Here is a 22,007-nt window from a genome sequence, read left to right as displayed (position 1 = left end):
GTGTGTGTGTGTGTGTGTGTGTTTGTGTGTGTGTGTGTGTGTGTGTGTATGAGTGTGCACATGCATGGGCCAGAAGTCAATGTTGTGTGTTTGCTTTTATCACTCCACCTTTTCTGAGACAGGATCTTTCACTGAACTTGGAGCTCACTGATTCAGCTAGACTGACTGGCCAGTGAGCTCCAGGATCTACAGTCTCTGTGCTGCTACTGTGCCTGGTTTTTACATGGGTGCTGGGGATCCAAATTCAGTCCTCATGCATGCATGGCAAGCATTTTACCTACAGAGCTATCACCCCAGCTCTTGTACTGTTCTTTTTGAGACAGAGTCTTATGTAGCCCAGACTGGCCTTGACCTCACTATGTAGCCAAAGCTAACCTCGAACTCCTGATTCTCTGCTTCTACCTCTGAAGTGCTAGCACTACAGGTAAGGTGTGTGCCACCATACCTGACTAAACCTTTCATTTGAAGGGGTTTTTTTGCGTAGGTTTTTTTTTTTTTTTTTTTTTTTTTTTTTTTTTTTTTGTTTTGTTTTGTTTTTTTGAGGCAGGATATAGTCCTAGCTGACTTGTCTGGAATTCACTCTGTAGACCAGGTTGACCTCAAACTCACAGAAATCCACCTGCCTCTGCTTCTGCCTCCCAAGTGCTAGGAATAAAGGTATATGCCACCATGCCCAGCCTGGTTTTTAATGGACAGTTTTCAGTTTTATTAGAACAAACCTGTATTTATAAATTACTAAACTAGTTAAAAAGGTTATAAAATTCCTAATGTTCTTTATTTTTGGTATTAGGTACTTACAGTTTCATCAGAAATCCCTAAAAGAATTCAAAATGCTTTAAAAAATGCAGAAGAATCAAAGCAAATTCTTAATCAGTTTCTGGAACAGGAAACACATCTCTTCAGCTCCATTAACAGCCATTTGCTAACTGCCCAGCCCTGGATGGATGATCTTGGGGCCATGATCAGCCAGATTGAGGAGACTGAGCGGCATCTCACGTACCTTAAATGGATTTCACAGATTGAAGAGCTAAGGTAAAAGCAGCCTCTTTGTTCTCATAATTATTATTTTCCTTTGAGGCTCTGTCTTACAGAGTACGTGTATGCTATTAAATAATTGAGTTAATTAAAGATTATAATAATGTAATTTTACCAGTTGTTATGAAAATAACATTATGATAATCATTCTTTTTATTGTGAATGAACATAAACTTTTCAGAGAGCTTAATTTGCACTTGAAAGAAAGTAATCTAAGTTAAAAATTTAAGCCTTATAGTTATGTTTTGAACACATGGGAAAAACTACTGTTGATAATGCCAAACTCTTATTTATGTGATAATTGATATTCCTGTTTAATATTTAGAGATTGTCATTTATTGAACTGAGTTGTTTCACCTAGAATTTGAATTTCTTTCAATGAGAATTATCTAGTAAGAACTGCAAACCCACCAAAGCTGGGTGTGGTGGTGCACCACTTGTAATCCTAGCACCTGGGAGGCTGACGCAGGAGACTTGCTGCAAATTTGAGATCAGCTTGGTCTACATAGCAAGTTCTAGGACAGCTCCAGGCTATGTAGTGCAATTGATCTCAGAAACAACCACGGGGACTGAAGAGATGGCCCAGCAGTTAAGAGCATTGGCTGCTCTTGAAGAGGACCTGGGTTTAGTTTCTAGCACTCACATGACCACTAATAACTATAACTCCAGTTCTGAGGATCAAAGCCCTCTTCTGTCTTCCACAGGCATTGCATGACATGGGTGCACTTATATACATGCAAGCAAAACACCCATATACATAAAATTTTTAAAATTAAAAAAACAACAAATAAAAAGAACTTCATAGTAAGCCAAGTGTGATGGTTCACACCTGTAATATCTCAACACTCCAAGGCAGGAGATGGCAAGTTCAAAATCAGCTTATGACCAAACTTTGTCTCAAACATTAAAACAACAACAACAACAATAAAAAGCTCTGCACATTATTCTTTAATGAATATCAGAGTTGTACTACCTGTGAATAGGGAACAAAGAGAAATAAAATTCTTTTGAATTGAGTATATCATTGGTGGTTGATAACATCTGGTCTTGCCTTTCAACAAGTCAGAATAACATTTCTACCTAAGTGAGGAGATTATTCTGCTTTCTGGTATGGTCCCCCAGTCTTTTCAAATTGCACTTTTTTTAAAAAAATTATTTTTATGTGTATGAGTGTATTGCTTGCATGTATGTGAGTGCAACCGTGTCATGCAATGCTGCAGAGGTCAGAAGAGGGCTTCAGAGTCCTGGAACTGGAGTTAAGGACGGGTCATAGCCCATGTGGGTGCTGGGAATCGAACCCAGGTCCTCTTCAAGAGTAGTCAGTACTCTTAACTGCTGAGCCATCTCTCCAGCCCCAAGAGTAAGAATCAAATTTATAATGAGTACTACATGGGCAGTCTTTTCTTTCTCTCATCAATGTATTCTTCCCCTTAGGTCTTTTGTGATAACTTCTTTCTGTTTATTTATTTTTTAATTTTATCTATTTTTAAAATTTTATGTGTGTGTGTGTGTGTGTGTGTGTTATGCCTGCATGTAGGTAAGTGCACCCATGTCGTGTGTGCAGTGCTTGTGAAGGTCAGAAGAGGCTGTCGGATCCCCTGGGACTGGTGTTATGGATGGTTGTTAGCTGCTATGTGGGTGCTGGGATTTGAACCCGGGTCTTCTGCAAGAACAACCAGTGTTCTTAACCGCTGAGACATCTCTCCAGCCCCTGTGATAACTTCTTATCGCTTTTTTTAGCTTTTGAAACTTTCCTCATCTTTTCATTTCCTTTTAATGGCTTTTATTTTAAACTCAGCCTCCTTCCCCCTCCCCCACTCCTGTAACTGTGGTGAGTCACCTGTCCTCTTGATCAAGGAGGCCGTGGAGACCCCATGAGATGGACTTGAACCAGTGTCTAGTCTACAAAGAGGCGGATCAACACAGAGGAAACATTTCCTCCATGCTTCCAAGTGAAGCCAGCTATGGTCGAGCAGGACCTTTGACTTATCTTCATGAAGACGGAACTGGTAAAAGAAAGGAGCCAGGGGCTCCTCCCAAGCCCATGTGACCCCTGAGGAACAGATCCTCAAATGACCTTAAGAGTGAAAATAAATTGGTTTATCTGGGCCAACTGTTTGGCCTTAAACACCCAAAAGGAAAGTATAACCAAAGATTAAAGGGGCCAATATAATTTCTTAAGAGTCCATGTGCATACTAAAGGCTATATAGGAAGCAACAATGCCAGATAGGATGGGAAAATAAACAGCAGACCCCAATCTTATCTAAAGGAATATTGACAACTGATTGCTGCTAGATGAGGAACAGCTGACCTTCCTAAAACAAAGACCTCTAGATAGGCTGACTAGATTCACCGGATGGACAAGTACTGGGGCTTCCTGTGGCTACATGATGATGTGGCTGGGAGTGCTGACAACACAGCAGACAGTAGCAGGAATGACAAGTATAAGGGCTCTAGTGGTGGTGGTGGGGCTATGGGAGGGTGCCATCTGGGAAGTGGGTATATAGATGACTAAGATTGTTTGGGATATTCTGTGTGATATATGCACAAAAAAAATCAACAAATTTAAAAAATGAGTTATATTTGAGGAGGAAGCATAAAAATTTACATCATGTTAATAAGTAGAGGTGATAAATATTGCCATTGAAATCTACCCGATGACTTTATATCCACACACAGGTGCCAAGGATCCAAGTGCAACCGACCATGACTAGTAATAATCAAATACATACAGATTAGAGACGTATGCACCAACATCTAAGTGTTATTAGCAAAAACAGTGAGTCTTTCTGTAAGAAATAGTATCTTTTAAAATGAAACAGAGATCTTTTTTAAAGGTTACAAACTCATTCAATTTTATGTCTTACAGGGTTTATACTGAGTTCAATATTGTATAACTGTATTACTTCAACTGTGAACCTAAAAATTTTATAGCCACTTTTAAAAGAGATGTATCTTTGCTCTGGAAATTGTTATTGAGTATGTTAAAGCTGTAATGAAATGCTTCTAAAAAATAAACATTTTTTTTAATTAAAAAAAAAATGTACCAGATGTTAACTACATTATTCCATGGACTAAGATTTCTAGAAAAGAAGTCCTGGCAAAAACAGATGATGCCTGAGGGATTGTGACAAATCTGTTCTCTCAGAAGGCGTGGGAACAGACAGGTGGAAGAAAACATCCTGAACATAGGCTGCTGCTGACTAACTCTTGGCTCCTAGGATGTGGGTGTCACATAAAATAGTGAGGTTGAGGTCATGTGCCATTCTTCCTTAGATGTAATTTTATGTCAAACATGAGGGAGAAAGTTTTTCTAAGTTTAAAATTATTCCAAAATGGAGCTTAGGGGATGGCTCAGTCGGTTAAGTGCTTGCTATGCAAACATGAGGATCTGAGTTCAATCCCCAGCAACCGTGTTAAAAAGCTGGGCTCTGAAGCTGGGCATGGTGGTACACACCTTTAGCCCCAGCAGAGGCAGGCAGATCTCTGTGAGTTCAAGGCCAGCCTAGTCTACATAGTGAATTCCAGGACAGCTGGGGCTACAGGGAGATCCTGTCTTAAAAAGGCCAAAAAAAAAAAAAAAAAAAACAAAAAAAAAGCTAGGCTCTAGGGAGGCAGACAGTGGGTCCCCAGAGTTGGCAGGCCAGTCAGTCTAGCTGAATTGGTGAGTTCTAGATTCAATGCAAAGACCCTGTCTCAAAAATTAGGTGGAGTGTGACTGAAGAAGACATATAACATTGACACACATTCACTCATTACAAAGAAACTGTCATTAACATTTGCTTTGTTTTGATCTTTTATTCTGCAGTGATAACATTCAGCAATACCTGATGACCAACAATGTGCCAGAGGCAGCCTCTATCCTGGTGGCTATGACAGAACTTGACATCAAGCTTCAGGAATCATCCTGCACTCATCTTCTTGCTTTCATGAGAGCCACAGTTAAATTCTGGCATAAAATTCTCAAGGACAAGCTTACCAGGCAGGGAATTTAGCCATATTTCATGGTAATTTCTTTCTGGTAGATATTTGGTGACGTAATAACATCATGTGAAATACTTTCTTTTCTGTTACAGTGATTTTGAGGAAATTTTAGCACAGCTTCATTGGCCATTCATCACATCTCCCCAGTCCCAAACTGTTGGTATAAGCCGGCCGGCCAGTGCCCCTGAGATATACAGTAACCTGGAGACACTGTTTTGTCAGCTGCTGAAACTACAAACCTCGTATCTTTTATCATTTTAAATTATGTATATATGAGTCTGTGTGTGGGTATCTGCACATCAGAGCAGTTTCCCAGGGAGGTCAGAAGAGGGATCCCCTGGAGTTACAGGAGGTTGTAAGCCCCCTGATGTGGATTCTGGGAACTGAACTTGGTGGGTCCTTTGCAAGAGTGGTATCTGCTCTTAACTACTGAGCCATCTCTCCAGCCCCAAACCTTATGTGTTTGTTGGAGTGGAAAACCTGTTCTTCCTAGAGTAGCTTTGTAGCTCTAGAGTAAACATCTTAGGCTAGGGATAGAGTGGTAGAGTTTTCTAATGTGAACAAAACATTGGGTTCAATATCCAATACTGGGGGAAAAATATTTTCAAAGTGACCAAGAAGCCAATTTCAAGTCCTGTATTGGATTTGATAAATGCCTGTTGGGAACCAAACTGGGTCCTCTGCAAGAGCAGCTGATGCCCTTAACCACTGAGCCATCTCTTTAGTCCTGGATTCTTTCTTTCTTTTTCTCTTTTTTTTTTTTTGAAGCAGGGTATCCCTGTAGCCCCAGCTGTCCTGGAACTCACTATGTAGACCAGGCTGGCTTTGAACTCACAGAGATCTGCCTGCCTCTCCCTCCCAAGTGCTGGGACTACAGGCATGTGCCACCATACCCGGCTTCTTCTTTTTTTTTTTTTAAATGATAAAAATAATCAAGCGTATGTTTATCTGTCTGTATGCCACATATGTGTGAGTAGTCATAGAGGCTAGAAGATGTCCAATCTCCTGGAGCTGGAGTTACTGGCCACCCAAAAAGGGTGCTGGGAACTGAACTTGGGTTGTCTGGAAGGACAGTGTGTGTTCTTAACCCCTGAATCATCTCTCCAGCCTCTGCTGATTAATTCTAAAAACATGTTTTAGTGAATTTCAATTCAATGTAAAGTTCAATTTCTCATTTCTGTATTATACCTTTTGCTAAGTATTGATACATTTATTGGAAAAATTTACTGTGTGCATGTACGTCTGTGTTTATAAATACACTGTTGACATTTTCCTTGACTTGACTATGTCAGAGATGAATTACTTACTGAGCCAAAACAGCTCCCAGAAAAATATTCTCTTCCTGCATCCCCTTCAGTCATCCTGCCCATCCAGATTATGCTGACCCCTCTTCAGAAGAGATTCAGGTACCACTTCAGAGGCAACCGGCAGACCAATGTTTTAAGCAAGGTGTGCTTTGCCAATGCTTCTGCTTGTCCTTTCATTATTTTGAGACGAGTTCTAAGAAAGAATCCCAAATCCTGCCTCCTGAGTGCTGGGATTAACAGGGATTATAGGCATGTACCACTATGCCAAGTTTGCCCTGACTTTTTATTAGTGGTGAATGTTAAATGTCTAGACTTTTACTTGGTCAAGTTAAAAATCTGCCTTTATTCACGTTTCTGTTTTTCCGATAAAGAGCTAAATTCCTGCTTCACCATTCCCTTTGTATACGTCACTGGGGACTTGTGTTGACACATCGTCAGAGTCAGCATGCTCATTGGTACATCATCTGACCAGTTCTCAAGTTTTCCTTTGGGTGTGCTTCAGCATTTGCTATGGCAGATTTTACAATGTGGGTCTCACCTTACAAACTACTCCTTCAGGTTTATAAATATATCACAAAGAGAAGTAAATTCTGAAAGATGGAGCAGTACCTCTTAAATAGAGGTGGTAGTGCTAAAATGATTCATAGCTATGTAAGAGAGATTATGGGATTAAGTGATGTGATTTTCAGCAAATTGTTACCAATATTTTAACTGAAGAGCCATATCAGTGTATCCTGTTAAGATTTTCCTTTAAATATAATCTGGGAAATTACTAGGAGGTGGGCATGTTAAAAATGAAAAGGATATTAAGGCTGTTTATCCTTGACATTTGCTGCAGCCAATGCCGTACATGTAGCAGGGGTTCAATAAGAACCCCGAATTAAGTTATTAAGTACCAGATCACACCAGACATTATACATATATAAATGAACTTAGTGGCAATAAGTTTCTGTTGGTACTTTATGGGCCTCCTTTGTGGTGGAGTGTTGGTGGAAGAAAGAGCAAGCAGAGCCACTTAGTGCTAAATAGCAAGATAAACAAATGATAACCCTAACATTATAGAGAGATAGTATTGTAATTTGGTATAAGAAAATTTGAGTCATGTTGACTCCTTTAAAAGTATGATCCCAATGAATTTAGTACTTTGGTACCTAACCTAAAATGAGCAGCCCTTGAGATTAGAGACTTCCCTTGTTTATATTCCCAACATTTGGCATACAATAAGGATTTGCCATTTAGAAGTTTTGGTTTTTCCTTTTTTCTTTCAGTACTGGGGCTTGAATCCAGGGCCTTGCACACTGAGTTACATTCCCTGCCTAGTATATGTTTTTGAATCATAAGACTTGAAATGCTTGAAGAATCCTCTCTAAAGACAATTTAAAATACTTTATGTGGGACTGGTGAGATGTTTCTAGTGGATGAAGGCACATTCCTCCCATCCTGACAATCTGAGTTTGATCTGTGATGCTCACATGGTGGAAGGAGAGAACTGATTCCTGAAGGTTGCCTTCTAACCCCCACCTGTGCACCATCACACCTGTACACCCACACATAACATACATACAAGCATATACACACAGAGAGAAAATTAAAATGTAATAAAAGATTTAAGGGGCTGGAGAGATGGCTCATTGGTTAAGAGCACTGGCTGCTCTTGCAGAGGACCCAGGATTGGTTCCCAGCACCCACATGGCTAACAACTGTCCCTAACTCCAGTTCAGTGGGATCTGATGCCCTCTTCTGGTCTCCACAGGGATTGCATGAAGTTAGCATACCTACATCTTACATATCTATATACAGGCAAAACACTCATACACATTTTTTTTAAAAAAAAAAGATTTAAAATGCTTTATGCTGGGCATGGTGGCATGTGCCTTTAATCCCAGCACTTGGGAGGCAGAGGAAGGTGGATCTCTGTGAGGTCAAGGCCAGCCTGCTCTACACAGTAAGTTCCAGGCCAGCTGTGGCTACAGGGAGACCCTGTTTCAAGAAAAAAGCAAAACAAAAAATGCTTTATGCCTACATTTCCTTTTGATAATTACACCCATTTTAAGGCTTGGATGTGGGGGCTGGAGAGATGGCTCAGAGATTAAAAGCACTGGCTGCTCTTACAGAGGACCTGGTTTGGTTCCCAGCACCTACATGGCAGCTAACAACCATCTGTAATTCCAGTTCCAGGGGATCCAACACCCTCTTCTGACCTCTGCAGGCATTGTACAACATAGGTGCACCTACATACAGGCAAAACTCTCAAACACATAAAATAAAAATAATGAGGCTTGGTTGTATTTTGTAATGTAGACCAGCCAAATTTCTTCCCCTTAATTTATTTTTCGAAGCGAAGGCAGAAGAAAAATCACATTTAAAAAATTATTTTGGAGTGTAGCTCAATTGGTAGAATGCTTGCCGAACATGCACAAAGCGCTAGGTTCAATATCTAGCGAAACCACATAAAACAAGAGAGGTGTGCACATTTGTAATCCCAGCACTAAAGAGGTGGTAGCAGGAAGATCAGAAGTTCAAGGTCATCTTTAGTAACATAGAGAGTTGGAGGCCAGCCTGGGCTACATGAGACCCTATCTTTAAAAAGGTTTTGTTTTTGTTTTGGAATGTCATTTCAAAAAACAATTTCAAAGACTTAAATTCTTTGTAATATCTTATCATTTTACAAAGAGTACAAAAGTGCTAGGTTTAGAGGGCTTTAAAAAAAAAATCTGTGTGCGTGTGTGTGTGTGTGTGTGTGTGTGCACATGTATTTGTCCAACTGCAGTGTTTGTGGAGGTCCAAGAACAACTTTTGGGAGTTACCCTTCTCTTTCCACCATGTGGATCCCAGAAGTTAACTCCAGTTGTTAGGCTTGATGGTAGCATGTTTACCTGCTGAGCCATCTTGCTGGCCCAGCTTTTTTGTTTTGTTTTCTTTTGTTTTTGTTTTTCCCTGAAGTCCAGAACTTTGTGGATGCTATACAGAGTGTTAGTTTTTAATTATATAGGATTTTTTCTTTTCTTCGTTATTGTTGTCATCCTCTACCTCCTCCTCTTTCTGTGATATAAACCAAGGGATTTTACAACTAGGCAAATGGTTTACTACCAAGATACACCATGACCTCAATATGGCAATTATGAGTTAACTGATTTAAGTCAAATTATTGGAATTTGTTGGGAGTTTATTGAGATACATTTGATTATGGAGTCTTTCATGAGTGTGAAGTTCAGGATAGAAATTATGCTCTTATAGGAATTTTCTCCTAAGTTTTATAAGTGTGTTTATAATTAAATGTTTTTCATTGTAACTTTGTGTGACTAAAGAATAACTAAAGAATTGAAACCATTTTACCTTCCTCCTCAGCCGGAGTGGTACTTGGCTCAGATACTTATGTGGATTGGAAACCATACTCAATTTCTGGATGAGAAGATTCAGCCAATATTAGATAAAGTAGGCTCTGTGGTGAATGCAAGGGTAAGAGACTGCATCCTAAGCATTTCAGCTTTATTAGTGCTGTTAGTGTGCCTGAAGAGCTTGTTATTCATGCCCCTCATCTTTATTTCTTTCTTGTAGCTTGAATTTTCTCGGGGCCTTATGATGCTCGTTCTTGAGAAGCTGGCTTCCGATATTCCTTGTCTGCTCTATGATGATAATCTCTTCTGTCATTTGGTGGATGAGGTGTTGTTGTTTGAAAGAGAGCTGCATAGTGTCCATAGCTATCCTGGCACTTTTGCTAGCTGTATGCACATTCTATCAGAAGAAACCTGCTTTCAGAGATGGTTGACTGTGGAGAGAAAGTGTAAGTGCTCATGTAGCCATAGGTGCCTGTTTTTATCTGTATATTTTTGGTGCTTTTTCTCTTCCAGCTCTGGAAACTATAGCATCTAATTTTTTTTTTTTTCGGTCAGAGTTTACTGCATTATCTCCAAAGACAATCTTATTTTCTTTTCAGGAAACTTAAGGTTTTCCTGGAAGTACTTTCAACATGTAGTTTCTAGAAGGGAATATTGAAGCCATTAGAGTGTATTGCTGTTTTGTACATTTTACCATGTATATTTCTACTTTTGGTCAAATCTCTGTCGATATACTGCATCTAATTAGCGTAGCTGTTCTGAACATTTGAGAGGAAGGGGAATAGGGTATCTTATTTAACTCTAAAATATAGCATTTTAAGTATAGTACAACATGGGAGATTACAGATTTATTTTGTATAGAAAAATCATCATTCCTAAAAAAAGCATAAGTTGAGAATTTAGGAATGATTATAACTACTTGACATAACCCTTTTTTCTTCATATCAGTTGCTCTTCAAAAAATGGACTCAATGCTTTCATCAGAAGCTGCCTGGGTATCCCAATATAAAGACATCACTGATGTGGATGAAATGAAGGTTCCAGACTGTGCAGAAACTTTTATGACTCTCCTTTTGGTTATAACTGGTAAGTATTAGCTTTTTTTAAAAAAATGTTTTGTTATTTTTATTTTATTTGTATGAGTATATTGCCTACATGTATGTGAGTGCACCCCTGTCATGCAATGCCTCGGAGGTCAGAAGAGGGCTTCGGATTCCCCTGGAAGTGGCGTTAAGGACGGTTTGTAGCTGCCATGTGGGTGCTGGGAATTGAACCCGGGTCCTCTGCAAGAGCAGTCAGTGCTCTTAACCAGTGAGCCATTTCTCCAGCCCCAAGTATTAGTCTTTTAAGATATGACTTTGAGCCAGGTGTGGTGGCATATAACTTTTATCCCAGCACTCAGGAGGCAGAGGCAGGTGGATCTCTGTGAGATTGAGACTGTCCTGGTCTATATAATGAGTTCCAGGCCAGCTAGGGATACAGGGAGACCCTATCTCAAAAAACAAAACAAAACAAAAGCAAAGATAAGACTTTGGTTTAAAACTATGTACTTGGGAGGCAGAGGTAGGTGGACTCTGTGTGTTTAAGGCTAGCCTGGTCTACATAGTGAGTTCCAGGCCATCTGGAGCTATAGTGAGACCCTGTCTTAAAAGACAAAAAAAAAAAGTATTAAGTTTTTAACCTGGGTGTGGTGGCACATACTTGTAATCCCAGTACTTGGGAGGTAGAGGCAGGAGAATCAGGAGTTCAAGGCCAGTCTCGGCTACACAGCTAATTTGAGGCCATACTGGTCTACATGAGACTGTTTTTCAACAAAAAAATAAAGCTAAGCAAACAACAAAACTAAAAGTAGTAAGTTTGGGGGCTGGAGAGCTGGCTCAGTGATTAAGAGTACTGGCTGCTCTTGCAGAGGACCCATATATTCAGTTCTTAGCACCCAGGTTATGTTTCACAACTTTCTGTGATTCCAGTTCCAAGGAAACTGACACCCTCTTCTGGCCTCCAGAAAGCAAGCACACGGTACAAATACCCATATGCAGGCAAAACACTCATAAATACACATAAATATAAATAAATCTTCAAAAGTACTAAGTTTTTGGGGCTAGAGAGATGGCTCAATGGTTAAGAGAGCACTGGCTGTTCTTGCAGAGGATCCTGGTTCCACATGGTGGCTAACAACTGTCTGTAACTCCAGTTGCAGGGAATCTAATACCTTCTGACCTCCTCAGGCACTGCATGACACAGGTGCATTTACATATGTGCAGGCAATGTACTCATACACATAAAATAAAAATAATAAAAATTTTTTTTTGGTCTTTTTAAGACAGGGTCTCCTTGTAGCTCCAGCTGGCCTGGAACTCTCTGTGTAGACCAGACTGGCCTCAAACTCAGATATCTGGCTGCCTCTGTCTCCCAGGTGCTGGGATTAAAGGCGTGCGCCACCACACCTGGCTAAATGAAATATTTTTTTAAAAAGTAGTAAGTTTTCACATAGTCCTGGTTATTTAGTGCTTAAAAAAATTAATATTATGCAGTGGTTATAATAGCTTTATAATAGCTTCATATTGTTTATGCCTTAATAAAAATCTAGGGGGCTGGAGAGATAGCTCAGTGGTTAAGAACACTGATTGTTCTTGCAGAGGATTCAAGTTTGATTCCCAGCACCCACATGGCAGCTAACAACCATACATAACTCCAGTTCCAGGGACTCTGACACCCTCTTCTGACCTCCATGGGCGTTGCAAGACATGGGTGCACTCACATACATGCAGGCAATATACTCATACATGTAAAATAAAAATAAGTAAAATATTAAAAAACAAAATAAAAATCTAGGACAATAGTCAACTTTGGCTTTTTAATAACTTAAGACTTAAACATTGGTATACATGAAGGGAAAAAATCTTGAATTTTTACATAAAAACAAATAATTAGTTACTAACTCTTTTGCTACTCGGCTTTTTACATGTCTTTAGATTTTATTTCATCATCATTTTTTGAGACAGGGTCTTACTATAATGCCATGCTGACTTGCTTGAGGACCTGGGCTCAAATAATCTTTCTGCCTTAGTCTCCCAAGTAGCTAGGACCATAGGTGCACACCACCATGCCCCGTCCAATAATTCTCAAAGAATTAACTTTAATAATTATTTTCTTGACAGTGGTTTATAAAGAATTGTAGAAGAGTAAAATAATCAAGTAATTTAAGAATTGGAGTAGTAATAGGAATTCTTCTCATGCAGGGTTATCCTCTGGCACTGGTTGGCATCTGCACAGATGCCAGTAGGTCCCATTGTCACCATCCTTGGCCCTCTCTGCCTTCATCTTCTTCTGGCAGTTCATTTCTTAGACTTTTTAAAAAAAATTTATTATTTTTATTTTATGTGTATTTGTGTATTGCCTGCATGTAGGTAAGTGCACCCCTGTCGCGCAATGCCCGCAGAGCACAGAAGAGGCTGTCAGATCCCCTGAGACTGGAGTTACGGGCAGTTGTTAGCTGCCATGTGGGTGCTGGGAATCAAACCCGGGTCTTCTGCAAGAACAGTGTTCTTAACTGCTGAGCCATCTCTCCAGCCCATAATTATATATTTTAACTGTAAGAAAACTGTGAAACACATGCACACACAAAACAGACAAACAAAAAACCCAAAGAAGAAATAGCCAGGCATGGTGGTGTATTCCTTTAATCTCTGATTCCAGCATTTGGAGGTGGAGGTGGGAGGAGCAGCAGTTCAAGGCCATTCTTGGTTATGTAGTGAGTTGGGGCCAGCCTGAGATATGTGGTGAACTCCAGGCTATTTTGAACTATTTTGTAAGATCCTGTCTCAAAAAAATAAAACAACAGAAAAAGCTTGGTGTGGGGCATACATCTGCAGTTCCAGTACTTAGGAGTAGGAGGCAGGAAGATCAGGTGTTCAAAGCTATCCTCTGCCATGTAGGAAATTTGAGGCCAGCCTCGGCTACAGGAAACCCTTCCCAACCCCTCCCCACCAAAGCTGCTTACTTATTGAAGGTACTATTGTTTTAAAATACAATTTTCTTTTTTTAGTGAGGCATGATTTATAAAATGAAATCTATACAATTTGATCTTAAGTATACTGTTGTATGAGTCTTGACAAATATGTATACCTGTGAAATAGACCCATACTTGAATAGCCAATTGATTTTTCTCAAAGGCAGTAAAGTAAGGCTTTAGGGAAAATGGTATCATGGATGGTACCAAAACCCTTCATATGTTTTATTAATTTTCTCTACAGACAGGTATAAAAATCTCCCCACAGCTTCCCGGAAGCTGCAGTTCCTGGAGTTACAGAAGGACTTAGTAGATGATTTTAGGATACGATTAACACAGGTGATGAAAGAAGAGACCAGAGCTTCCCTTGGCTTTCGATACTGTGCAATTCTTAATGCTGTCAACTACATCTCAACAGTGCTAGCAGACTGGGCTGATAATGTTGTGAGTTAATGTGCTTTTATATTAATATGTTAGTACTTTGAACTTCTTTAACCTTTGAAATGTTGAGTCTGTTGCAATCCAAAAAGTTCATGTTAGACAAAAATTATAGTGATGCAAAATTTAGGAGATATGATTAAACATTTTTTTCAATCAAGTATTAAATAATTACATAATCCTAATTTGATTATGACTTCAATCATAAAGGGGCTGGAGGTTCAGCTCAGTGGAGGCATACTAGCAGCCCAGCCATGGGTAAGGTCTTGAATTTGATCCCCAGGACCACAGAAAGAAAGAAGGAAGGAAGGAAGGAATAAAAAGAAAACCTTAGCTAGGTATGCCTGAGGATCAGGAGCTCAGTGTGAACTCCATACAGTAAATTCCAGGCCAGCCTGGGCTTCATGAGCTACTGTTTCAAAAATAAAAACAAAAAGGAAAAAAAAAAAGAAAAATTTCCAAGGATAGCGATTGTACACGAACCTTTTTCCTTTCCAGTTTTATTCACAGGAAATAATATGCTAAATAATATGCCACCACAGAATAGTCATCATTTTACAATGACAACATGCTGGAGTCATTTCTTTTCTTCCACCATGTGGGCCCTGGGGATTGAATTCAAATTCTCAGGCTTAGCAGCAAGAGGTTTTAGCCACTGAGCCATCTCATGGGCCCTGCACTGCTCACTGTAAGCAAGTGAACTGTACGATTTAGAAGTTCTATTTCAAAATGCCAAAGCATTATGTTAATAAATGTACTAACATATTTTTGCTTTTAGTTCTTTCTACAGCTTCAACAAGCAGCATTGGAGGTGTTTGCAGAGAGTAATACCCTCAGTAAATTGCAGCTGGGACAGCTAGCCTCTATGGAGAGTTCTGTTTTTGATGACATGATTAACCTCTTAGAGCGTTTAAAGCATGATATGCTGACTCGCCAAGTAGACCATGTTTTTAGAGAAGTTAAAGATGCTGCAAAGTTGTATAAGAAAGAAAGGTATGTCCTGTGCCTAAGTCACTTTTTTTTGTAGTTTTTTTGAGACAGGGTCTCCCTGTAGCCCCAGCTGGCCTAGCCTGGAATTCGATATATAGAAAAAGCTGGCCTTGAACTCACAGAGATCTGCCTGCCACTGCCTTCTGAGTGCTGGAATTAAAGGCATGTGGCATCATGCCTGGCTTGGTATATTTATTTTTGATAGAGCTTTTAATATTGGACATCACTTTTTTTTTTTTTTTTTTTTTTGGCCTTTTTGAGACAGGGTCTCCCTGTAGCCCCAGCTGTCCTGGAACTCACTGTGTAGACCAGGCTGGCCTTGAACTCACAGAGATCTGCCTGCCTCTGTCTCCCAAGTGCTGGGACTACAGGTGTGCGCCACCATGCCTGGCTGTGGACATCACATTTTAAATCCAAAATTCCTCAGGACAGTACATCTCCCCAAATTTAGAATGATTCATTGAAACCTGAAGGGCACCAAGTGATGAAAATTCTTCTGGTAAGGATTAATGTTTCTCTAGGTGGCTTTCCTTGCCATCTCAGTCTGAACAGGCAGTGATGTCCCTGTCCAGTTCAGCCTGCCCACTCTTGCTGACGTTACGAGATCGTCTCCTTCAGCTGGAGCAGCAGCTTTGCTTCTCCTTATTCAAGGTTTTCTGGCAGATGCTGGTAGAGAAGCTGGATATGTACATCTATCAGGAAGTAAGTCATCATCGGGACTGTTTGGGGCTGTGGTGATAAAGGCAGCTATTACATGGATTGTTCTTTGTTTCAGGTAATCCTTGCTAATCACTTCAATGAAGGAGGAGCAGCCCAATTGCAGTTTGATATGACTCGGAATCTTTTCCCTTTGTTTTCTCACTATTGCAAGAGACCAGAAAACTATTTTAAACAGTAAGCTTAATATTTAACAGTTAATATTGATGTATTCAATTGTTAAAGGAGATTGACTTCTTTCTAACAACTTTAGAGTTTCCTCTATGTCTGTTGCAATAAGAGCAATTTAAATCCAAAAACATTCGTTGTGTAGTGTATGTTCAAAACAAAATAGAGAAGCCAAAATAATGTATGTGATCCATATCCTCAGAATGTTGACCAGAACTGGATGTAAATTATTTGTTCTATTTTGTTTCCTAGCATTTGATTTAATGATACTTGCTTATTACTGGAAGAATGTACTAGATAGTTTGACACACTTAGGAAAAGGAACTTTTATTGGAGAATTGCTTCTATCATATCGGCCTGTGGCCATGTCTGTGAGGCATTTTCTTCATTGAGTGATGTGAGAGGACTCAACCCACTGTGGGCATTTCCACCCCTGGGCAGGTGGTTCTGAGTTGTATAAGAAATCAGGTTGAGGGCTAGAGAGATGGCTCAGTGGTTAAGAGCACAGTCTACTCTTGAAGAGGACCCAGGTTCAATTCCTAGCACCCACATGGTGGCTAACAACTGTCTGTAACTCCAGTTTCAAGGAATTCCATGTCCTCTTCTGACCTCCACGGACATTGCACGACATGGGTGCACTTACATACATATAGGCAATACACTCATACACATAAAATAATAATAAAGAAATAATAAAGAAATTAGACTGGGCACAGGCCAGAGGAGCAAGCCAATAAGCAGTGTACCTCCATAGTCTGTGCTTCAGGGCAGAAGAGGGCATTGAGACCCCTGGAACTGTACAGATGATTGTTAGCCACAATGTGAGTGCTGGGAATTGAACCCAGGTACTCTGCAAGAGCAGCCAGTGTTCTTAACTGCTGAGTCACCTCTCTAGACCCTAGTTCTGTTTTTAATTTATTTTGCTATTCTTCCTTTTGGCTGCTTTGATTTTATCCCTTCTCTCTTTTCCCAGTTCCCAATTCTACCTAAAATTGTAGCTACATTTAATAGTCTTTTAGCATAAAATAGAGTACTAATAATAGTGTAGAAATACTGGTTACATATTGAAAGCAATGCTTTTTTAAACATTTTAAAATTTATGTGTATGAGTGTTTGGGATGCATGTATTTAAGTGCACCCATGTTGTACAGTGCCCACAGAGACCAGAGGAGAGTGTCAGGTCCCCTGGAACTGGAGTTAAGGACAGTTCTTAGCTGCCATGTGGGTGCTGAGAACTGAAACCAGGTCCTCTGCAAGAACAGCCAGTGCTGTGAACTGCTGATCCATCTCTCCAGTCCCTGAAATTATTGTTTATAATAATCTAATGAGTGATGAACCCTGCATACTTTATGTAGTCCAAAACATTTAGAGAGTTAAATTTGAGTGGAAAGGAGCTGTTCAATTTCTCAAAATGGAATTGTTATAATGTGGATGATATAATAGTGGCCATCCCGTTTCTCTTTCTGTCTCTCCTAAACAGTGTAAAAGAAGCCTGTATCATTCTCAATTTGAACATTGGTTCTGCGTTGCTCCTGAAAGATGTGCTGCAGTCAACTTCTGAGCAGCTCCCTGCCACAGCGGCCCTAAATGAAGTTGGAATTTACAAACTGGTTCAGCAGGATGTTGAAATTCTGCTTAATTTGAGGACAAACTGGCCTAACACTGGAAAATAATATATCTTTGAGAAAAACAGTTGTTTAACAAAAAGGAAGACAGTTGGATTTGAAGATCGATAAAATTCTGAATGAATGAAATGAACGAAACTGGACAAATGAAAATTTTATAGGGTCATTTATTATTTTGAGTTATTGTGTTACTAAAATGATGACCATATTTTCTCAGTCCTCTTGTTCCTATGAAAATGAAAACAAAAGACTCAGAAACTATGAAAAGTCAGAGTAATTCCATTACAAATACAAATGTTGACTATGTCTGCTGAAGAAAATGCAAGTAAAGATAGTAAATTATAACCAACTTTCAATTTACTGTGCTAATTAAGGGAAACTGTTGTAGATCATCAAATGCAGCCAATAATTAAAAAAAAAATCACTTAAGAATGCATGTTGGGGGGCTGTAGAGATGGCTCAGCAGTTAAGAGCACTGACTGCTTTTGCAGGGGACCAGAGTTCAATTCCCAGCACCCACATGACAGCTACGAACCGTCCTTAACTCCAGTCCAGGGGAATCCGAAGCCCTCTTCTGACCTCCGTGGCATTGCACGACTTGGGTGCACTCACATACATGCAGGTGATACACTCATACACATAAAATTAATAAAATCCTTAAAAAAGAAAAAAAGAATGCATGTTGGTAACTGAAGTTCCTGTATCCAATTTGGGAATTCATTATCATTCCATAAGAAAACACACTTTGGACAGACATGGTGGTGCACAACTTTAGTCCCAGCACTTGGGAGGCAGAGGCAGGTGGACATCTGTGAGTTAGAGGCCAGCCTGGTCTATATGGTGAGTTCCAGGACAGCCAGTGCTACATAGGGAGACCTTGTCTCAAAACAAAATAATAAAACAAAAACCATTGTAAGCTGAGAATGGTGGTACACACACTCCTGTCATTCCAGTACTTTGAAGGCTGAGGGAGGAGGACCACAGGGAGTTCAAGACCAATCAGGGCTGCATATTGAGACACTATCTATCTCAAAACACTCTTGGCCCCCCAAAAAACCCATATGAAATTTATGAGATGGCCTGGAACTCACTGTGTAGACCAGGTTGGCCATGATTTCACAGAGATCCCATTTATCTCTGCCTCCCAAGTGCTGGGAATAAAGGCAGCCACTACCACTCCCAGCATTACAATTGTTCTTAATGTTCGATTTTCATGTCCTTCCATTTAAAATATTTCCTAGTTCCCTTTGTGTGTGTGTGTTTGTGTGCAGGTCTGTGTGTATTGGAGGGGGTGCACATGTATGTGCATCTGTGGAGGCCAGAGGTCAACCTTGGGGTATTGTTCTTCATGACTGCCCACAGTGGTTTTTGTTTTTCTGTTTTGTTTTTTGTTTGTTTGTTTTTTTGAGACAGGGTCTCCCTGTAGCCCCAGCTGGCCTGGAACTCACTATGTAGACCAGGCTGGCCTCAAACTTACAGAGATCTGCCTGCCTCAGCCTCCTGAGTTGTTGGGACTAAAGGCGTGTGCCACCACACCCAGCTCCACTGTGTTTTTTAAGACAGGGTCTTTCCTATAGCCCCAGCTAGCCTGGAACTCACTATGTAGACCAGGCTGGCCTCAAACTCACAGATACTCCTGCCTCCCTAGTGCAGGGATCAAAGGCATGCATCACCACATCTGGCTCAGAACATGAGTTCTTTGCCAACCTGGGCTATATAGCAAGACCCTGTCTTAAGGCTGAGATTACAGGTATGGACCACCATACCTGGCTTCTCATTATTATTTTGTGTGTGTGTTTGTGTGTATGATATGTATGTGTGTGTGTGATACACACTGCAGTATGCATGTGGAGGTCAGAGGACAACTTTGTGACACCAGTTCTCCCTTCCCACTTTACGTGGGTCCTCAGGGATCAAACTCAGGTTGTAAGGCTTCTATGGCAAGCACCTTCACCCACTGAGCCGTCCTGATAGCCCTACTCAATATACAGAGATTTTCCAACTACTGTATGGAGCTCAAGCTTTTCCATTAGGCCTCCTCATCTTTGAGAATTGATGGGGATTCCCAATAGGAAAAGAATGAAGCTGCCAGCTGGGCGTGGTGGTGCATGCCTTTAATCCCAGCACTTGGGAGGCAGAGGCAGGCGGATCTCTGTGATTTCAAGGCCAGCCTGGTCTACATAGTGAGTTCCAGGACAGCTGGGGCTACAGGGAGACACTGTCTCAAAAAGACCAAAAAAAAAAAAAAAAAATTTACATGGGCCAGCTGTGGTGGTGCACATCTTTAATCTCAGCACTCAAGAGGCAGAGGCGGGTGGATTTCTGTGAGATCAAGGACATCCTGGTGTATGTAGCAAGTTCTAGGTCAACTGTGGTTACAGGGAGACCCTGTCAAAAAAAAGAAAAAAAAAAAAAAAAAAAAAAAAGACAGGGCTGGAGAGATGGCTCAGCAGTTAAGATAACTGGCTGCTATTGCAGAGGACCCAGGTTCGGTTCCAGCACCCACATGGTGGCTATCAACAGTCCATAACTCCAGTTCTAGGGGATCCAATGCCTTCTTCTGACCTCCACAGGCATTGCACAACATGGGGTGCACTTACATGCAGACAATACACTCACACACATAAATGAAAAATAATATTTTTAAAAAACAAACAAAAAAACTTACACTTCATCTCTGAATTTATCCAAGGTTATTATATGTCCGTCATCAAGCAAAACTTCATTGTCAGTACATAGACCCAAGTTTTTTAGGGCTGCAAAAGTGAAAACAAATTTGTCAGCTAAAGAAAGTTCTGGAGTGACCTTGTTCAATTTGTAGATGATACTGACCTTCTCTGTACTGCACAAATGTTATGGTGCCTTTGCCTGCAGAGTCCATCATATCAAACATTGACACGATATTAGAGTTGTCCATAAACAAAGGAAATGCCACACCTGTTAATTTGGCAATTCTCAGACGTTCCAACAGAGAAATTAAATATTCTCTTGGTCTTTCTGCAAAAGAATAGTTTTGACTCATATACAATTAGAATGTGCCACACATGGAAGTAGTCATTTAACAGTTGCCAAATGCCCGGGTTCAAGGTGCTGTTCCAGGCAATAGGGATACAGGCCTTGCTTTCATGAAACTTATAGTTCAGTAGAAAACAATTAAATAATGGCACATACAAGTACTCTACCGCAGATGACTGAATATAAAGGGCCAGAGATTGAACCTGGGCATTGAAAAAAAAAAAACTCCCCCCAAAAGGCAGAGAACTGCATGATGAAAAAAAGCTAAAGGAGGGGGTAAAATACAGATAACAAAAAATAGAGACATGTAGTCTAATTAGGAAGCATAAATGTTCATTTCTAATGTAAAAGAAGCACTTCAAATATATGGTCTCTCTTTTATTGAAGCAATTTTTAAAATGAAAAATCTAATCAGTCTGCTTTCTGGAAATAATGCAGAATGGCCATAGCGGAAGTCAGAAGCTGGAGCTGCTTAGACGGCAGATACCACTACCACTGCATTTATTATTTCAATCCCTGTATTCAGGCTTACATTTTCTTTTTAAAATTATTTTAAAGTTATTAGTGAGAATTAATTATTTATAAAAGAAAAGGATATCCAGGCTGAAGAGATGGAGCAGCAGCTAAGAGCACTGGCTGTTTTTCTAGGGGACTTGAGTTCAATTCCCAGCACTTACACTGGGCAGTTCACAACTGCCTGTAACTCCAGTTCCAGGAGATCCAACACCTTCTTCTGGCCTTTGTGAACACTGCACACACCTGACATGCACGTGGATGTGCACACACTAATTCTTTTTTAATATAAAGAAGAAGAAGGGGTTAAAGAGATGGCTCGGTGGTTAAAAGCACTGACTGCTCTTACAGAGGACCTGGGTTCGATTCCCAGCACCCACATGGTGGCTAACAACCATCCATAACTTCAGTTCCAAAGGATCCAATATCTTCTGACCTCTGAGGGCACTGCAAGACACAGGTGCACTTACATACATACAGGTAATATATTCATACACATAAAATAAAAATAATAAAAAATTTAAAAAAGAAAAGGAAAAGGAACCCATCATGACTTCAACTGTTACTATCTACCATAGACCCATCAACTTCCCCTTCTTCCTTGTATATTTTAAGAGAAGCATACAGATTGTGTTTGATTAATAAACATTTGAGGCATGCATTGTTTTCTTAGCTACTTTTCTATTGCTGTGATAAAATACTCTGAAAAAACAAGGGAGAAAGGTTTTTTTTGTTTTGTTTTTTTTCTTTTTTTCAAACAGTTCCAGATTAAAAACCGATCATGGCAGGGAATTAACAGCATCAGGAGCTTGAGGCAGCTGGTCGCATTGTATCCACAGTCAAAAAGCCGAGAGAGGTGAATGT

At 40.1% G+C, this 22,007-nt stretch overlaps 2 protein-coding genes across 4 annotated transcripts in view; one reads left to right on the top strand and one right to left on the bottom strand.

Annotated features, from left to right (window-relative positions):
- Positions 1–17,964, top strand: part of Rint1 (RAD50 interactor 1) — a 28,866-nt gene extending 10,902 nt beyond the window's left edge. For 2 of the 3 annotated variants that reach the window (XM_008830737.3, XM_029562339.1), the window contains 12 exons: positions 791–1,032; positions 4,845–5,018; positions 5,113–5,262; positions 6,313–6,469; positions 9,676–9,786; positions 9,886–10,111; positions 10,614–10,751; positions 13,922–14,121; positions 14,894–15,108; positions 15,627–15,807; positions 15,881–15,999; positions 17,471–17,964. In XM_008830737.3, the coding sequence (XP_008828959.1) occupies positions 791–1,032; positions 4,845–5,018; positions 5,113–5,262; positions 6,313–6,469; positions 9,676–9,786; positions 9,886–10,111; positions 10,614–10,751; positions 13,922–14,121; positions 14,894–15,108; positions 15,627–15,807; positions 15,881–15,999; positions 17,471–17,663 (2,106 nt within the window). In that variant the 3' untranslated portion in view covers positions 17,664–17,964. Of the gene's footprint in view, positions 1–790; positions 1,033–4,844; positions 5,019–5,112; positions 5,263–6,312; positions 6,470–9,675; positions 9,787–9,885; positions 10,112–10,613; positions 10,752–13,921; positions 14,122–14,893; positions 15,109–15,626; positions 15,808–15,880; positions 16,000–17,470 lie in introns of those variants that run through there. The other variant, XM_029562340.1, reaches the window with a different exon arrangement.
- Positions 17,776–22,007, bottom strand: part of Efcab10 (EF-hand calcium binding domain 10) — a 9,074-nt gene continuing 4,842 nt past the window's right edge. The window contains exons 2-4 of the mRNA XM_008830738.2: positions 20,448–20,612; positions 20,284–20,371; positions 17,776–17,843 (exon numbers count right to left, since the gene is read on the bottom strand). Coding sequence (XP_008828960.1) covers positions 17,807–17,843; positions 20,284–20,371; positions 20,448–20,612 — 290 coding nt within the window. The 3' untranslated portion in view covers positions 17,776–17,806. The remainder of the gene's footprint in view (positions 17,844–20,283; positions 20,372–20,447; positions 20,613–22,007) is intronic.

This window comes from Nannospalax galili, unplaced genomic scaffold (assembly GCF_000622305.1).
Source record: "Nannospalax galili isolate Female #2095 unplaced genomic scaffold, S.galili_v1.0 scaffold312, whole genome shotgun sequence".
NCBI lineage: Eukaryota > Metazoa > Chordata > Mammalia > Rodentia > Spalacidae > Nannospalax > Nannospalax galili.
This window is presented reverse-complemented; position numbering and strand designations above follow the sequence as displayed.